The following is a 15,979-nucleotide window of genomic DNA, read 5'->3' on the forward strand; positions in this document are numbered from 1 at the left end:
AGTCCAGCAGTGACTGAGCTTGACTCACTGTGGCCCCCTGCTGAACATATGGAGAAATACACTGCACCTCAGACAGTTTTTTTGCACTTCATACTTCTGAAACTTACTCTCGTGCCGCTTCCCACCTCTGCCAGCTTTAAGTAAGTGTTAAAGCGAGCAGTTTGGTGACGAACTAATGAAAGCGACTTACTGTGGAGTTGGCTCTACAGGACTGTCTCCAGCTGCTCTCCTGGTCTCTGCTAGTCCTACTTGTCAAACAGTAGCTCAGTAATAATACTGTTCCCATCTCAACAGTAAATCAAAAAAAGGGAGGCGCACAAAGGCCAATAATCCACTCCTTGTATAGAGGGGATTCACAGAAAGCCACAGATGCACTTTGTCATGGCTGGCGGTCAATGGCCAAGCGCTTTGTGTTCTATTGATCTGTCTCACGTGGCCTCCCCCCCAGGTAATTGCGCTGGACCCATGTGATAAATTTGCTGTATTTGTTTCAGCCATTTTGGAAAAGGCAGTGGGCCAAAGCACTAAAGAGTTGGACCCACCTTCCCCTCGTCAATGGCATAGGACCAGAGGAACCTGTCTGCGATGACGCAGTGGCCCAAGATCGAAGTTTTTGATGGCTATATCACATTATGGCACTAATTGTAAAAGCACTGAGGTAAACTTGCTTCCAGAGAAATTAATCTCTGTTTTAAAGCTGTAGAAGTGTAGCTGCTCCCAAAAGTCTTGGCAGTATTGACTAAATGGCTGCTTAAATTAAGCTTTGCCAGTTGCCAATGCAGTTCAAGGGACTTCTGCCCTCCATCTGAACGTTATTTAAGGTCAGTCTGGAAATTGCTCTCACTCCACTGTAAATTAATCCACAAAGGGCCAATCAGAATCGGCATGCAGATTAATCCCCAAACAAGGAACATTTAATTACTGTGTTCAAACATTGCCGGGATAATCCTGTCTTTATTTTGGTGTTAAAGGGGTGTTTTTCAGCTCTGCCTTATCTGGGATATAGTCCCCCACCACTACCCCCCCCCCACGCTTGCTGTGTTGTCTTAGTACTAAATGTCCTCAAGTGGCATGTTACACATTATGCAGGTTACTCTTGGGCTGCCTATGTAATGATCTATAGATCAGTCCGTTGTGCAGTGGCGCCCTTGGTTAAGGAAAAAAGGCCTTAAACATTGTTGCTTATCGTCATGCACTTAAAACAAGAACTGCATTGCAAGGTTGTTAAGTGGCTGAAATGTGAATATTGTTGCATCCATGCTATGAACACGCTAACTCGTTCAATTTCCACTCAAAATGACGTATCTATGTAAAAGTATATCTACTATTAAGTGTACACTTTTACAGTCATATGCGCAAGTTTTGATCAGTTTAGATATTGATTACATATTTTATTGATATTCTAAGTGAGAATAAGTTAACAAATCATCTTGAGTAAATATAAAAGTGGTCATTTTCTGCAAAGTCTAGAGGATAAGATCTGTTTATTTGTTGAATTTAGCCTACAGGGAAAAATAAAACATTAAATGTGCAATATCCTTTGTACATGCCACATTTTAGGCTTAATTTTCAGCAAATCAGCAAATAAACAACAATGAAAATGTGCAGAAGTAAGTTCTCTGTCAACAAAACGTAATTTGATTAAGGGTGTCACACTTTAGGCTACAACTGCCAAAGCTACTTTACCACCACATTTGGCAAAGCTTGCTGATTTGCTTGCAGTATTTTGGTGAGATTACCAGTCTTATGATGTCAATGCACAGCAGTGCTAGCTTGCATGTAGCAACGTTCATATTTCATATTAAGTTCTCGTCTTTGTAATTATGTGATATACAGAGAACAAATATACATAGGACAGTGTGTGTTGACTTTGGAACATTTTTGTTTGCCAGAGGTTATAATAGCAGCAGTTTTCAAAAGCACCATTCATTTTTCCCATAGAGAAAAAAGGCATAAACCCAGAGTTTCTTATATAGGCATGTTGCCGACTACAACACAACACCACTTAAGAGAGCTGTAAAATACTACATTGAAAGTAAAAGGCATCTGTCATATTTAGCATAATGAGTTATGCATTATTATAAGCTGTGACATTTTGGTACAGGCATAGCAGCAGCATTCAGCATTCAAGTGCAGCTACCTGCCTCATGTTATTTACATCATAAAGTTGCAAAACAGATCGGCCAAAATAAAAAAAATAAATTGACCAATTGCGGAACGCTGTTTGGAGCAAAAATCTGACGATTCCATTCTTTGCTGATGCCGACTGTGCCCTAACAAGGTTATCCAAGTCTTTGCAATTAAAGTAATATTACAAAGTCACAGATCTCCCACCTTATTTCATAGTGGGTATGCATGACCTTTTCTGCATGACCCTGGCTCTTTTTTTTCTTCTTCTTCCTCTAATGTTTATTACCAGAAAGTACTGGATTTATTTTATCTGACCATAGGACCTGGTCTCCATGATATTGCATGTTCATAGCACTAACATGTGTGACTAGATCAGAGCAGAGGCTTTCTTCTTGCAGGCCTTCCAAACAGTATGTTGGCATGCAGGTGGCTTATGATTGTAGTTTTTTTTTGAATAAAGAATGGAGGTGTGTAAGTGTGAAGAACCTCCTCATGAAGTAGATGGTCTATACCAGTATGACCATGACAAGAACCATTTAAGAGCGTTTATGTATTGTTTTATTATTTATTATTTCAAAATTTACAAGGGATAACAACCTTCCAGTCATGTATTCTCTGATCTCACGTTAATGATTGACTTGATGATTGAGGGTATTCGGCCTCCATGTCACTTTCTTAGGTCACAGTGAAACAGGTAGTCATACGTAACCACTTAAGAGTTCCTACCCACTCATGTACACTTAAAAGAATGACAATAATGACACGTTTTGAGAAATATTACTTTCTTATATTAATAATATTTACAGTCATATGCAAAAGTATGAATACCCTGGTCAAATTACATATTTTGTTGACAATAAGTTAAAAAATCCTCTACAGGGAACACACTTGCATTTTTCTGCAAGTCTTAATGCAATTTAAATTTTTTTGCTGAATTTAACATATTGGAAAAAATATAACACGTTAATTGTACCATATTGTTTTATTTTATTTTCAATATGTTAATATATGTTAATATTGAATAATAAACAGTAATTGTGTGTTAAAATACGCATAAGTGCTAGTGATAACAGCTTACTTTGCTCATTACTAAAGGTAGCAGTAATTCTGCAGGGTTAGGGTTATCTATCTGCCTCTTGGTCTGTCTGTCTGTTTGTCTGTCTGTCTGTATGTGTGAATATTTTACAATTTCCATGTTAAATAAGTGGACTTAAATAAGCGGAGACTGTGGTCCAGTTTCTCTGAATAAGAGCTGATGTTCACTTTAATCATGGTGCCTGAGCCAGCTGTGCCCTTTTCTGTCCCTTCTTAGTTTCCCCGCAGGCTTAAATATTCCAGGAATCAGCCTGATGTTAGAGATTGTCAGGACGTTCCTTTTAAAAGGAAGACGTGATTGAATTAAGAATGATCCAATAACTCTGCTCACACGGCCCAAATGTCCACTTACTTAAATCTATCCTCTTCACTTTTATCCAGCCAAGATCTGGAATTGTATGATATCTCACTAAAATGTCCTTTGATTAAATTGAGCCGTCATGACTCGGCTGCGTGGGCGCGGGGGGCCTGCGGTGTACCCGGCTCTCTGCGAGCTGGCGGGGGGGTTGTCGGGGGGGTGGGCTCGGCAGGGGGTCTCTAAGAACTCTCTCAGAGATTAAACAGTAGATGAAAGGGGATATGCCCCGCTTGCCGAGAGCAACATGTGTCGCAGACAAAAGCAATCAATCGTGTTTTCCCCTCACCTCACATCCCAATAAGATTAGCTCAATCAATAGGCTCTCTTATGAGTGATTGGATTCTGTCTGGGACTGGAGATGGGAAGGAGAGAAAGGAGCAGCTCAATTTTCCCAATGATTAAAACGGGCCTAAATTGCTTTGATAGCATCAAGGACCTTGTCGTGGCTGGGTCTGTAAGGGCAGTCTTCAGAACAGATAGAGGCCGGCGCCTGCGTATGACAGATACTACAGAGGGATTAGACTGACACATCGGCTCTCCAGAACGAGAATCCGTCCGCATGATTCATGCAGCGGCCTAGCGGCCGGACAGGCCTCAAGGTTAATGCACTTTACTGCGACCATTCTGGATCACTGGTTGCCGTATAGTTTGACCATGGTGTTTAATAAGACATTGATAAGCACTCCGCTTTGTGAGCTCCAGCAAGCAGGTCTGTGATGACTTGGCATGTTTGAAAATGATATGACTTTAATTGGCTGAGCAAGTTATCTCTCGCTTTGTTAACGGAACCCTTGGGTGGCATTAAGAATAGAAATTGTTGTCCTATATTATTTGTAGTGAAGGAAACAAACTTGGCTGTTTGTGGTGCGCACCTTTAAAAGGGGGAGCATCAAACTGAAAGGTTAAGCTATTTCTGCGCTCAGGTCTTGTCATTTTGAATTCCAATTAAGCATAATCATCTGCCCCCAGCCTGCTTGGGCCTGCATCACTGAGCAGTGTTTTAATTCAAAGATGTTAAACCATGATACACAACAAACATTACAAAAGGTTCATTAAGGCAAAGTAATTAAAGAAGTAAAACGCCGAATCGTTGCGCGCTGCACTAATAAAACAGAAGCCTCCCGTGGCTGGCGCGGGGCTTCAACTTTCTCCTGCAGGCTGCGCAGGAGTCTCTAGCTCCTTCTTTATTTGCCAGAGTGGAGGATTCATATGAAATCAATCGGCGACTGTGTGCAACAATAGCCGTGTGCTCATTAGCACAGCACACACACACACTGCTGGTCATTTGTCTTCTTTTCACAGGGCAGCCTGGAGGGTGATTTAAATTCTCCTTTCCCGGGCAGATATGCCTGCTCAGCGTCCCGTGTTAGAGTGTATGTGCATGTGTTTGTAAGTATGTGTGGATGTTTGCATCTGTGCATTAGCTTGCCCATGAATTTCGGTCGTATCTTTGTCTTCGATCATACCGAATGAAATAAATCTCACTTATTATACTGATCTCACTTATACTGTCATCACTGCATCATGGTGTATTTGCTTCAGCAAACACAGATCTGATCTTTTCGTTTGAGCTGTTATAACTGTTAATAATTGTGTAATGGTTTATTATTGTTGTGATTGCTAGGTGTATTTGATATCTATATCATCATATTTTCCAAATACAGTACTGTTCTAATGTCAGAGACCACCCTTTATTTTATTTCCAGTCAAAATGGCTGTTAAGTACTAGTTTTTCATTTTTCAGGAGAGATTTCTGAGTAAATTAGGTATAAGATAGTCTACTTGCGTAAGGAAGGGAAAAATCAAAGCAAAATAAGTGGGGATAAAAACAGGAGTTTCCAAATTTTCGCAAACAGCCATGCAAGGTGGGAGGAATTCAAGCTCCACTCAGTTTCAGATCAGAAAAAATCCACAGGTGTTTCTGTCCATCCCTCCGCTGAGTCTGAAAGGATGTGTAGCTGTCAAGAAGCCCTCACTGAGAAAGAAATAGACAAAATAGAGGAAAATTCGAATTCAAACAAAGAAACTGCTGGTGTTTTTAGAGCAATGGACTGACCACCCCAGTGTTCAGACCTCAAGATCATTGAATGTGTTTGGGATTACTTGGATTGCAAGAAGCAGAACGTGCAAACAACTTCTAAGACTGAACTTCAGAGGTGTGGAAAAATGTCTGTGCAAATGTCTTTGAAAAACTCAAAGCAAGTCTCTGGAAGAATGGAAGCTGTAATAAAGGTAAAGCGTGGGTTACAATAAATACTGAGAAAATGGTTTTAAATATAGTTGTTGAGGCTTCTGTGTCATTTTCATAAGTATATATTTTCTGCTTTTTTCTGAAGCTTGTGCTTAATGGCTGTTCTGACTGGAAATTAAATATGATGGGTGGTCTCTACTTCTGCAAAGTAACAGATGATATTTCATTTTAAGACATTAATATAGTTGATGAACCTGTGCTTCCTGAATACTGCTGCTGAAAATAATGTTTTACAAACTTGGCTTATTTTGATTGGACTGTCTTGTTTTGTTGTCTTGTTTCTTCTCTTAAAATGGTGGCAAAGAAAACCGTATAGAGACACAGTTAACCAGACAAAGAAAATACATTCAGAAGCAGTCCGAAACACAATCAAATGGCATACATTGCAGGTTTTTAATGTTTTTTCCCCCCATTTTTTATACTTTTATTATCCAGTAGTACCGTTACACCTAAAAAATAATGTTGTGGTGTGATACTGATATAGCGACACTACCATTCAGAAGTTTGGAATCACTGTTCAAAAGGTTACAACAGATAAATTTAGCAGATAAATGTATACAATTTCATATTCTTATGCAACTTTACACATTATATAATATAATTAAAAGTAATTAGTAGCTGTTAAAATTAATATTAATAATTCTTTGCATATCAAAAGTGACAATCAGATCATATAAACAGATAATTACTGTATATTAACTGTCATTGAAAAAATCTTGCCAAAATACTTGAAGTATTGAGATACACCTTCTAAAAGTATCTTTTGTTGTTAGAGTATTTAAGTCTGCAGTGCATAAGTTGTTTTATAGTATGTAAAATAAAATATATTCATATGAAAAGGGATATGAAACCCACACACCAGATATATGACAGCATCCCCAACATTATTCAGTATGAAGCTCATGTAATCTACTGTGAATATAGACAGTGTACTCATATTAGGAGAATCGTTTATTTAGTTACAGTCATTTTTATGGAAAAAAAATCATATAAAACGGCATTAGCACTCATTAACTCTTCCTCTAACGAGTGACAGGCGACGTTTATCGTGCATAGTAATAGGATGCGAGCAAAGCACGCTTCCTCTCGCTTTCCATTCCCCCCCCCTGCTCCCTCTCTTCAGAGGCAGATCATGTAATGGAGGCAGCTTCGAGTTGACAGTCTGTCGCTGAGGGCAACCCATTTCCTCATTGCTCTGTCACAATAAATATGTGGATTAGATAGTGAGAGACGCTCCGTGTACTAGGAAGCGAGCAGTATGCACCATTAAAACGAGCTCACGAAATAAATGAAGAGAGATGAGGTGTTTTATGGCAAGGCAGATTAAAATACTTGATGTTTTACGTAAGTGGAGCTTCAGAGGGACTTACGCTGGTGTTACATCAGCTTTGTTAAGCATGAATGAAACAGTTTATAGTGTTATTCCTCCACCTGCGTGTCAAAAGATCTGTCTGGCATCTGGGCTCATTGTGAACTTTTGGTGCACAGCTTTTACAAACTTGTTTGCGCATCCATTGAGGAGCCCGGCAGATAACCTTTAGTATGTCAGATTCAAAGCAGTAAACGTTTAGTGTGATGGATAAAGTGTGTTCAGTTGGAGAAATGAATGGTGGACCATGCACTGTTGGAATATGTGGCTGAGTGAAGTGTTGAGATTCTTATGCTAATGGAGGATCTACCTTGGCTGGAGGTATTGGAAAGCCTTTGCCTCCACCTGCTTCATCCTGGAGCAGCTTTGTCCTGACCAGCTATGTTTACCCTGAGAAATAATAGGTTGGCATGGTAACCACAGGTGAAAGTTGCCTTTTTCCATCTCTCAAGGGCACCTTGTTATGCTCCCTGAGGTTTTGAGGAGCTGATCTGGCTGTTTGGTTGGAAACTCCATGACCTGGTTATTGGTTTTCAGACTGAGGATGAGCAACCTACAGTAAAAATGCACCTCAACCCACTGCGCCAGGTACTGCACACAAAAATCTGTTTTCAGAATAGTGGATTTGTCTGTGATTAACGTGCATCTGAGGATGCATAATCTAGCTCTGTTTCTGTGGCTGTGAGACTCACTCATGATGTCCAACTATCTAATGCAGCAATGAGCTCTGATTGCTGTTTGACGTCTTGCCATCACCAGCTTGTGTCTTTTGTGATGCTGCCTTTTCCGCGGATGTAGTTTCGATCCCAGCCATCGTGATTTTGCACTGTGGAATTGATTGAAATGGGATCTGCTTCCAAGGAGCATTCACAGATGGAAAATTCCTGACAGCTTTGCTCTTCAGTCTGTTTGCCATTGTGAGTGACATCTGGACAGTTATAGGCTTTGCTAAACTTCCGTTTGGAAAGAACCTCCATGCTTCCGAAAAAGGAAAAGCGGAATCGCTTTTGCGGAATATCTCTCCCAAAAAAATGCACTGGCCAATAGGGCCACTCATCTACTGAATCTTGTGGTCAAAATTAAGAATTTATGGCCACAATAATAGAAATATGTTTATCATACATGCATTGTATTTACAGAAAACATGCATGCTACAATACCAAAAAAGTCAGGTTGCTTTAAAAAAGGAAATATTTATTAAAAATTTAAGGACATTGTAAAGAATGTTAAGAACATTGACGTTGTGGTGTCCATGGTGGTCCCCCTTGCCAGTCAAGTCCTCCCTGACATCATCCAGTCTAGGTTATTTCATTAGGTAGTGTGTAGCTACTGCAGTGAGAGACTCTTAGTGTAACAGCAGCTTATTTAACACCTTTTTTTTTTCATATTGTGCTACTAGAAAACTTCAGCCAGTCGCTTCTGTGACACCAGGAAGACCAGCTTAACAAATTCTAACAATATCTGATTTGATGCAGTTAGTTCTGTGTTCAACCAAATAGGTTTGTTGAAAGGGAAAAAGAATGCAGAAAAAATATTCTAAGGCATGTGGCTACTCAGGGCTTCAGGCTCTGCATTTTTGGTGGCCAAAAAGTGAAGTGTTAGAGCCAGGGGCACCGGACACCCTGATCTCTCCTACTGCTGGTGCAATGAGGTAAATGGTTTCCATGGGTTAAAGGAATATTCCTAAGGTTTTAAGTTGAATTGACAAAGCCAACCTAGTGTTCTTTGTTTTAAACTTACTTTGCAAGATTGTAGCACTTATACATGAATAGTCTGTTTGTTGTTTTCAAATGGATGATTTTCATACAGCATTTGTTCAAAGGCAGTTTTTTCCCCACATAGAACATGAATGGCTGGAATGTTCAGACAGATGATGTCATAATGGACACTGAGCCACCACTGATATCATAGCAACCATCTAGCATTACCCTAGCAATCACCTGGAACACCAAAGCAACCACTTAGTAGTTCCCTAGCAACCGTGACAGTAACCATAATAACCACACAACAGTACCCTAGCAACCACTTAGAACATTACAGCAAACCCTCTGGCAAACCCTCTGGCAAACCCCTAGCAACCGCCAGTGATGCCATAACAGCACCTAACAGGAACTTAGCAACCACCTTTAATAGCATAGCAACAACCTAGCAACACCCTAGCAGCTACCTGGATTTACTAACTTTTGAAGAATTTTTGTCTGCCTTGGTCAAACCTGCTTAAAATTTGTTCACAAGCTTTTCCCTTCTAATTCAACTTGATCTTTATATGCAATCTGTATCTTGTTGTTGATTAGCATGAATAATAATTTCTCTGTACTTAGAAAAGAACAGAAAAGTTTATGTATGTGTGTATGTTGTGTATGTGCGTTAATGTGAAAAATCCATAAACAGTTATTAAAAAAATACCTAAAAAAATGACTTGAAATACATTTATAATTGAGGCCAATGTACATGTGCTGAAGCAGCTGCCCTTTGGCTTTTATTATGAATTTGGCTTAACTTCTGGAATGCCCAGAAACCATCTGTGGGTCCAGGTTTCCGTAACTTAAGAATAACCCAGGCATTGTTTTCCTTGTAAGTACTAAATTATAAGCCTTAAGTTGTAATAAGCATAAAACTTTGTCAATGTTAACCCACTGTATGCTGCACTTGAGTCAGAGGTTAAGTTAAAAAATACTGAAATATTCCTTTAAAGCAGCTTCCCATGGATTGGCAGGGTGTGTTGAGTATTTCTGCTGTTTCCTCATTAGCATTGTATCTAGCACTGTCCTTTAGTTAGCCTTTTGGAGTCTCAGGTGGGCCGAGTTTTGAAAAGGGCTTTCGCGTCACACGGTACTGCCTTCCACCCCGCCAGGCTTGACCCCGCCTCTGAAAGCAGACTAATTGGCAGGTTTTCTCTTATACCTGCCAATAAAAGATTGAGTCCTTTTCTCTCTCTTTTTCCCTCCCTCTCCTCCTCCTGCATACTCACTGATAAGAGCTCAGTGCCACTCTGCATAGAGACGAATGAGGAGGAGGGCCTATTGACCTCCCAGCCCTTATCTGCTTTATCTGATTTACATTGCCACATCTGAATCTTCACTATTGATTACAACATAATTAGTTAATTATAGACAGGAAGGAGAGGGGAGAGCATGGAAGCTGGCCTGAAGGGCACCCGGGCGCTCACATATAACAGCTAGGGAATGATAAATGGAGGTTTCACTTCATTCAGTCTTTTGCACAGAGCTTCTCAATAGGCAGCTTTCTTTGCAATATCATGCAGCACTTTTGTGTTTCACTGTCTGGCCAGTTTCATTTAGTGTTGAATAATTATTTTTCAGTCAACCAGATTGTTAATATGTTTGGTTAAATCCAGAAGGCATGGTGAGCTGTTTCCAGTCAAAACAGCTATTAAGTACAAGTTATTCATTTTTCAGCATCTGGAAAAGTTTTTTGTAGTATTTAGCGTGTCCACCTTTCAGGTTCATTCTTTTCAGGAGATTTGCTTTGTGTTTTTAGAAATCAGCAGGGAACACCTCCAAAGTTCAGTCTTAGAAGTTGGTTGCATTTTCTACTTCTCACAATCCAAGTAATCCCAGATACATTCAGTGATGCTGAAGTCTGGACTCTAGGGTAAGTAGTCCATTGTTTTGAGAACTCCAGCAGCTTTTTGCTTGATTTGCTTCTTTTTTCTCTATTTTTTTTTATAGTAACAGCTTCTTGACAACCATTTCAGTTTTGGAAAGTGGTGGTTTTTTATTTTTATTTATTTATTTTATTTTATTTTTTTTACTTATTTTCCTTTGATTTTGTCCTTCTTAATACACATGGATTGTCTTATATCTGATCTCCACAGAAATATCTCCTGAAAAATGAATAACTTGTATGAAATTGCAGTTTTGACTAAAAATTAAATAAATAAAGGACGGTCTCTGACTTTTGCACAGTACTGTACTATTGGATACACTTTCTCTTTTTTGACTCTTTAGCTCAGAATTAAAAAGTCTATGAAGATTTATTGGCAAGACGCACCAAAACCCATTTCAGCAGGGCCAATCAAGCCAGCATGTTTTATGATGGCTGTACAAGGCCATGTGAGAGGTGGTGTGCCAATGTGTTTTGAATCTATTAAGCATCTGTTACCTGACAGGAAACGGCTCTGTCACCATCTATCAAATCTGCCTGATGAGGGCCGGGCCAGTTTCTTGGCAGGATGCATGTAGAATGTGTGTGCGTGCTGCTCCCTGCATTGAGCTGTATTCCCTCTGGTAATATCGTTCTTGCTCTTCTCAAAGGTGTGATGAGTGTCGGCTGTGTTACCACTTCGGCTGCTTGGACCCTCCCCTGAAGAAGTCTCCGAAGCAGACAGGCTACGGCTGGATCTGTCAGGAGTGTGACACCTCCTCATCAAAGGTGAGAGCCGCTCAGGGAGGCTGAGGTGGAGACAGGTCCTAAAGAGTCTAAATCCTGCCTGCTTCAGCTATGAACACATACCGTTATACCAAAAGAAGCATATCATCATTGTCATATCAAAACCCCATAATTCCTCCAATAACACCATTTAAAAGCACCAGTTGGCCTTTACATTGTGTGAACTTTTCATGTTCAGGTATACAAATAGTACAAAATTGCTTTTTTTTTTTAATTCTTGGAGTCACCCTATTATTATTATTATTAAAAATTATGTTATTTTTTTTTTAAATAAAAAATAAATGATCAAACATTCCATGACTGCCAATACAATAATAATGCTTCCAAAACTTTACCAAATGTTTCGGTAGTGAATTTCAATAAGGATATTTTTGGCTAATTCTAACTAACTCAAAAACTCTATGTAGTACATGACTAGCAAACACAGTTTTGAACAGTTGTACATGCATAAAATCATAATATTTTTCATTAAACAACAAAAAGTTACTTAACTGCAGAAAATGTTTCAGTAATGACAAGCACAGCTTTTTTTAAAATTAAACTTATTATATATCAAAATATAGATTCAAATTCACTTTAAAATAAATCAAAAAGATCTTTTAAAAAATACCATTGGGAAAAATGTGGTTTCACAAGTTGATATTTAGGGGTTAGGTTTTGGGACAGCCACCTCTAGAACAGAAAATATAACTGATTATTTATCAAAGTTAATGCATTAATAACATCTCAACGCAATTAACTATGAACACTACTATTTTTTTTAACGCCATAAACAGATTCTCCTAGTTTGACCCCTTGAGCCATCCGTAGTTCCAACCTTGAGCCCAGATGCCTGCTGTATGTTCCTATGATTTTATGTTCCTATGATTGCAACTGTAGCTGTCTTGTTCAAATACAGCTTTTATATGGCCTTTTTTAAGTTCCCCTAATGACTCTCTTCGTCAAACCAAAGTTGTTTTCAGCTACTACAATGCTGTGAATTTGTTTATCACTAAACTACACTGAGTTTGAAGTATCATTTACAAAATATTCAGAAAATGTGGCAATATCGGCAAATGGCAGACTATGCTAGACAGTGCTTGTGGGAGAACTATGGATAAATCAATGAGCAGCAAACTAACAAAAGCAACAGCAAAGTGGAAAAGTACAGTTCCCCTCGCACAAGACATAACATTGCAAGAGTCTACAAATGCGGAGTTGGAACCACTGGGCCTGATTCACCAATTGTTCTTAAGAAGAAATTTCTTCTTAAAACCCACTAACGCAGTTTGCACAAAGAGTCTGACATTTGCCTGTGTTTTCTTATTTGGGATTTGTTCTTGGGTAAGAATAGAATCTACGCACTCAAAAGCACCAAGGTGCAAACAGTTCTGTGGTTTCAGAACACGTCATTAATCTGACACAAACACTTTCCTAGGACCTTTCTCAAGAACACATTTAAGAAAAAAATCTAGGAAGATGATGCTTATTGGAATAAGCATTTATAAACATTTATGCAGGGTTATGTCACAAATGTGGTTGTGTCATGACAAGCTTATGTACGTGTCATGAACAGTGTTACCATATAAAACAGAACATGTGGCCTGTGCAGATGTCATGTCACATTTAAAGTTTTTCCCCAGTAGATTAAACTCAGCAAATAAGTAGAAATTGTGCACTTCAGATTGCAGGAACATGTCATATTTATGTGTGTTCTCTGTAGAGGATTATTTTTACCTATAAAATCAACTAAATGACTATATATACACTTGTTGGTTGAAACGTGCAGCCACTGTTGCTCTTAGTGGACATCGGTGATGAAAACTGGAAACTGCATTCTCGTTATTGTCATGCTCACTCATGTGCAGGTCCCTGTAAACCCTGCATTCGTCAGTGAAAAGAATGTTATTGAATTATTGAAAGTAGTAAGTGCATTCTGATGAAGCTGTTTCTGTCCAGTCATGCTATGAAAATGCAATGCATGTTAAATGAAAAAAATTTGAGCAAATAAACGTGATTAACTGCAATTAACTACTCAACATAATGTAATTAATCGTTATGAATTGTTTAATCATTTGACAGCACTAGGTTATCTGTGTGTGTGAGAGACTGAGAAAGACAATGGCGTATTTAGTGGCTTGTTTAGTGCTGAAACCTCTCTTAGTTGGAATACTTGCTCAGAATACAGAGGTAGACTTAGACTGCGTAGAGTGCATGAAGCAGTAATTTAGCTAAAGGTGGGCACAGGAAGCCCACTAGAGCATCTGAATTATAAGGTTTAATATTGCTTTTTCAGTCATAATTGTGTTCTTTCCATGATTATTCTCAAAATCTAAGCTAAATTGTTTTGGTACTTTAATGAAAACGTCCTTATGATTTATAATATCTGTATTGCTCCAAAATGTCAGCACTACCCAACACAGCTATTCTAAAAGCTCAGGCACATTACTTCACATTAGTGATCAACTCAAGGCATATCACCCCTTATCTGCTGAAAGCCTCAGTCCGCCAGTGGCAGTCTGTCCATCTACCATGTAGTTTCTCTTACTTTAACCTAGTGATTATAGTGAAAGGGACATCATTTATTTGACCTGAACCATTTTAAATTTATCCCACATTGGTGTATGAGCAATTTAATGCAATTCTACTATTACAGGACATTTATGACTGAAATGGCAAAAATTTTCATCTGTTCTCCTACAGTTGAAGTTTAGATATAATTTGTCAACTGATATGTCATTTGACTGGGGGTGTCTGACGTTTGAAGCGCCCGTGTCTTATACTCATTTAAAAAAATACCCCAAAAAGGCACATAATCTAATCACTGCTGCCATGTTCTAATGAGGCAGCTGCAAAATCAGTAGAGCATAGAAAAATATAATTTTTCAGTTAAGATAAGACAATATCCAGTCTTGTGAGTATGTACATAATGGGATGAAACTGAAATGTAGCTTGTAGAAGCAACAGCAAAAGAAAATACACTTAATATACAGTACTGTGCAGGAGTTAGAGACCACCTTTTAATTGTTTTCAGTCAAAACAGCCAGTATTTAGTGTACCCACCCTCTGCAGCTTCCATTCTTTATGAGTCATGTTTTCAGTTTTTTAAGAAATCTGCAGGGATAACTTTCCCCTTTCTCAAAATTTGATTGCATTTTCTCTCATGATCCAAGCAATCTACAAATTTAGACTCTATTACTACGACCTGACTGTACTTCTCACATGCCCAGTTTTGATGTCCTAGAGCAAGTTTTTTGCTTATTCTGCACATCATTTTGCATTGTCTTCTCACAGTGGAAGGATGGGGGATTTTTTCAGAACTAAAGCAAGAGTGGAGCTCGATTTTCTCCTCTCTCTCAAAGATGAAAGCTTCAAGTGCTGTTTATCTGATGGAGACCGTTTTGGTGGTTTGGTGGTCTTACATGGTTGTTAGGAGTCCTGCTTATCTCTGTATCTTTTAATCATTCTATGAATTCCAGTTGTGGTAAATGATAGAACTCTAAGTAAGTTTTATTTATTTCAGTGCAGCTTTTTGTACACTGTTTTACAATTAAGAGAGGAAGGCTTTGATGGTTTAGCAGCATGCAATCATTCTGTACAGCAGTGACAAACTGGTGCACATCTCCAGACTCAGCCTTGCTCACACTGAGTGTTTTGCCTCCTTGGCCCTCTTAATTACGGATCAAAGCAAAGTGGCTCGTGTTTGAAGTTTTAAGACTGCTCAGATAGCGGTGTGGACAGGGGAAATCAGCCGCTGCTTTTAATTCCCCGTATCTGCTTCACCACGCCACGGCCCTCGGTGTCTGTCTCAGAACAGCTGGCTGAGGGCCGCCTGGCAAAGCGCTCTTTCCTTAAATCTGGAGCTGAAGCACTCAGATCACTCAGACCTTTCCTTCCACATTCATTTTAATGTCTTCCTTCTTTGTCCAACCACTGAAGCTTTGCCCTACAAATTTAAATAATGTTTTTTTTCTTTCTTATTGAATTACAGTGTAATCAAAGGCAGTGTGCGCCTGCTTCCAAACCTAATTAAGTTAATAAATGTATCCGCTTTTCAATTTATCTTTAAAAGGGCAGTCCAGCCTGCCAGGCTCTATCTGCGTGGAAAATGGGGGTTAATTGATGTTGCCAAAGAGAAAGTGGAACGTAAAAAGCATGGCGAGTTGTCTGCATGGTGGAAATGGTAACACAGAATTACTGTTCAGCATTAAATTTAAAAGGTTAATGCTGAGGTATGATACAGACATTTGCAGAAAACAGACGTTTTGCTTTGCGAAGATGAGTCGGCCAGGATGGATCGGTCTTTTTTTAATCCAGTTAGAACTGCCAATACTAATCAAAGCATGCTCATCTGTATCTGTATTGCGTACATCACATTGCTTCT

The 15,979-nt window shown here is 39.0% G+C and overlaps 1 protein-coding gene across 1 annotated transcript in view; it reads left to right on the forward strand.

Moving 5' to 3' along the window:
- The window catches only part of phf14 (PHD finger protein 14), a 105,433-nt gene that overhangs the window by 65,479 nt on the left and 23,975 nt on the right, over positions 1–15,979 (forward strand). Inside the window, exon 17 of the mRNA XM_036566244.1 lies at positions 11,481–11,598. Within this exon, the coding sequence (XP_036422137.1) occupies positions 11,481–11,598 (118 nt within the window). The remainder of the gene's footprint in view (positions 1–11,480; positions 11,599–15,979) is intronic.

The sequence above is a fragment of the Colossoma macropomum genome, unplaced genomic scaffold (assembly GCF_904425465.1).
Source record: "Colossoma macropomum unplaced genomic scaffold, Colossoma_macropomum, whole genome shotgun sequence".
NCBI classification, from domain to species: Eukaryota; Metazoa; Chordata; class Actinopteri; order Characiformes; family Serrasalmidae; genus Colossoma; species Colossoma macropomum.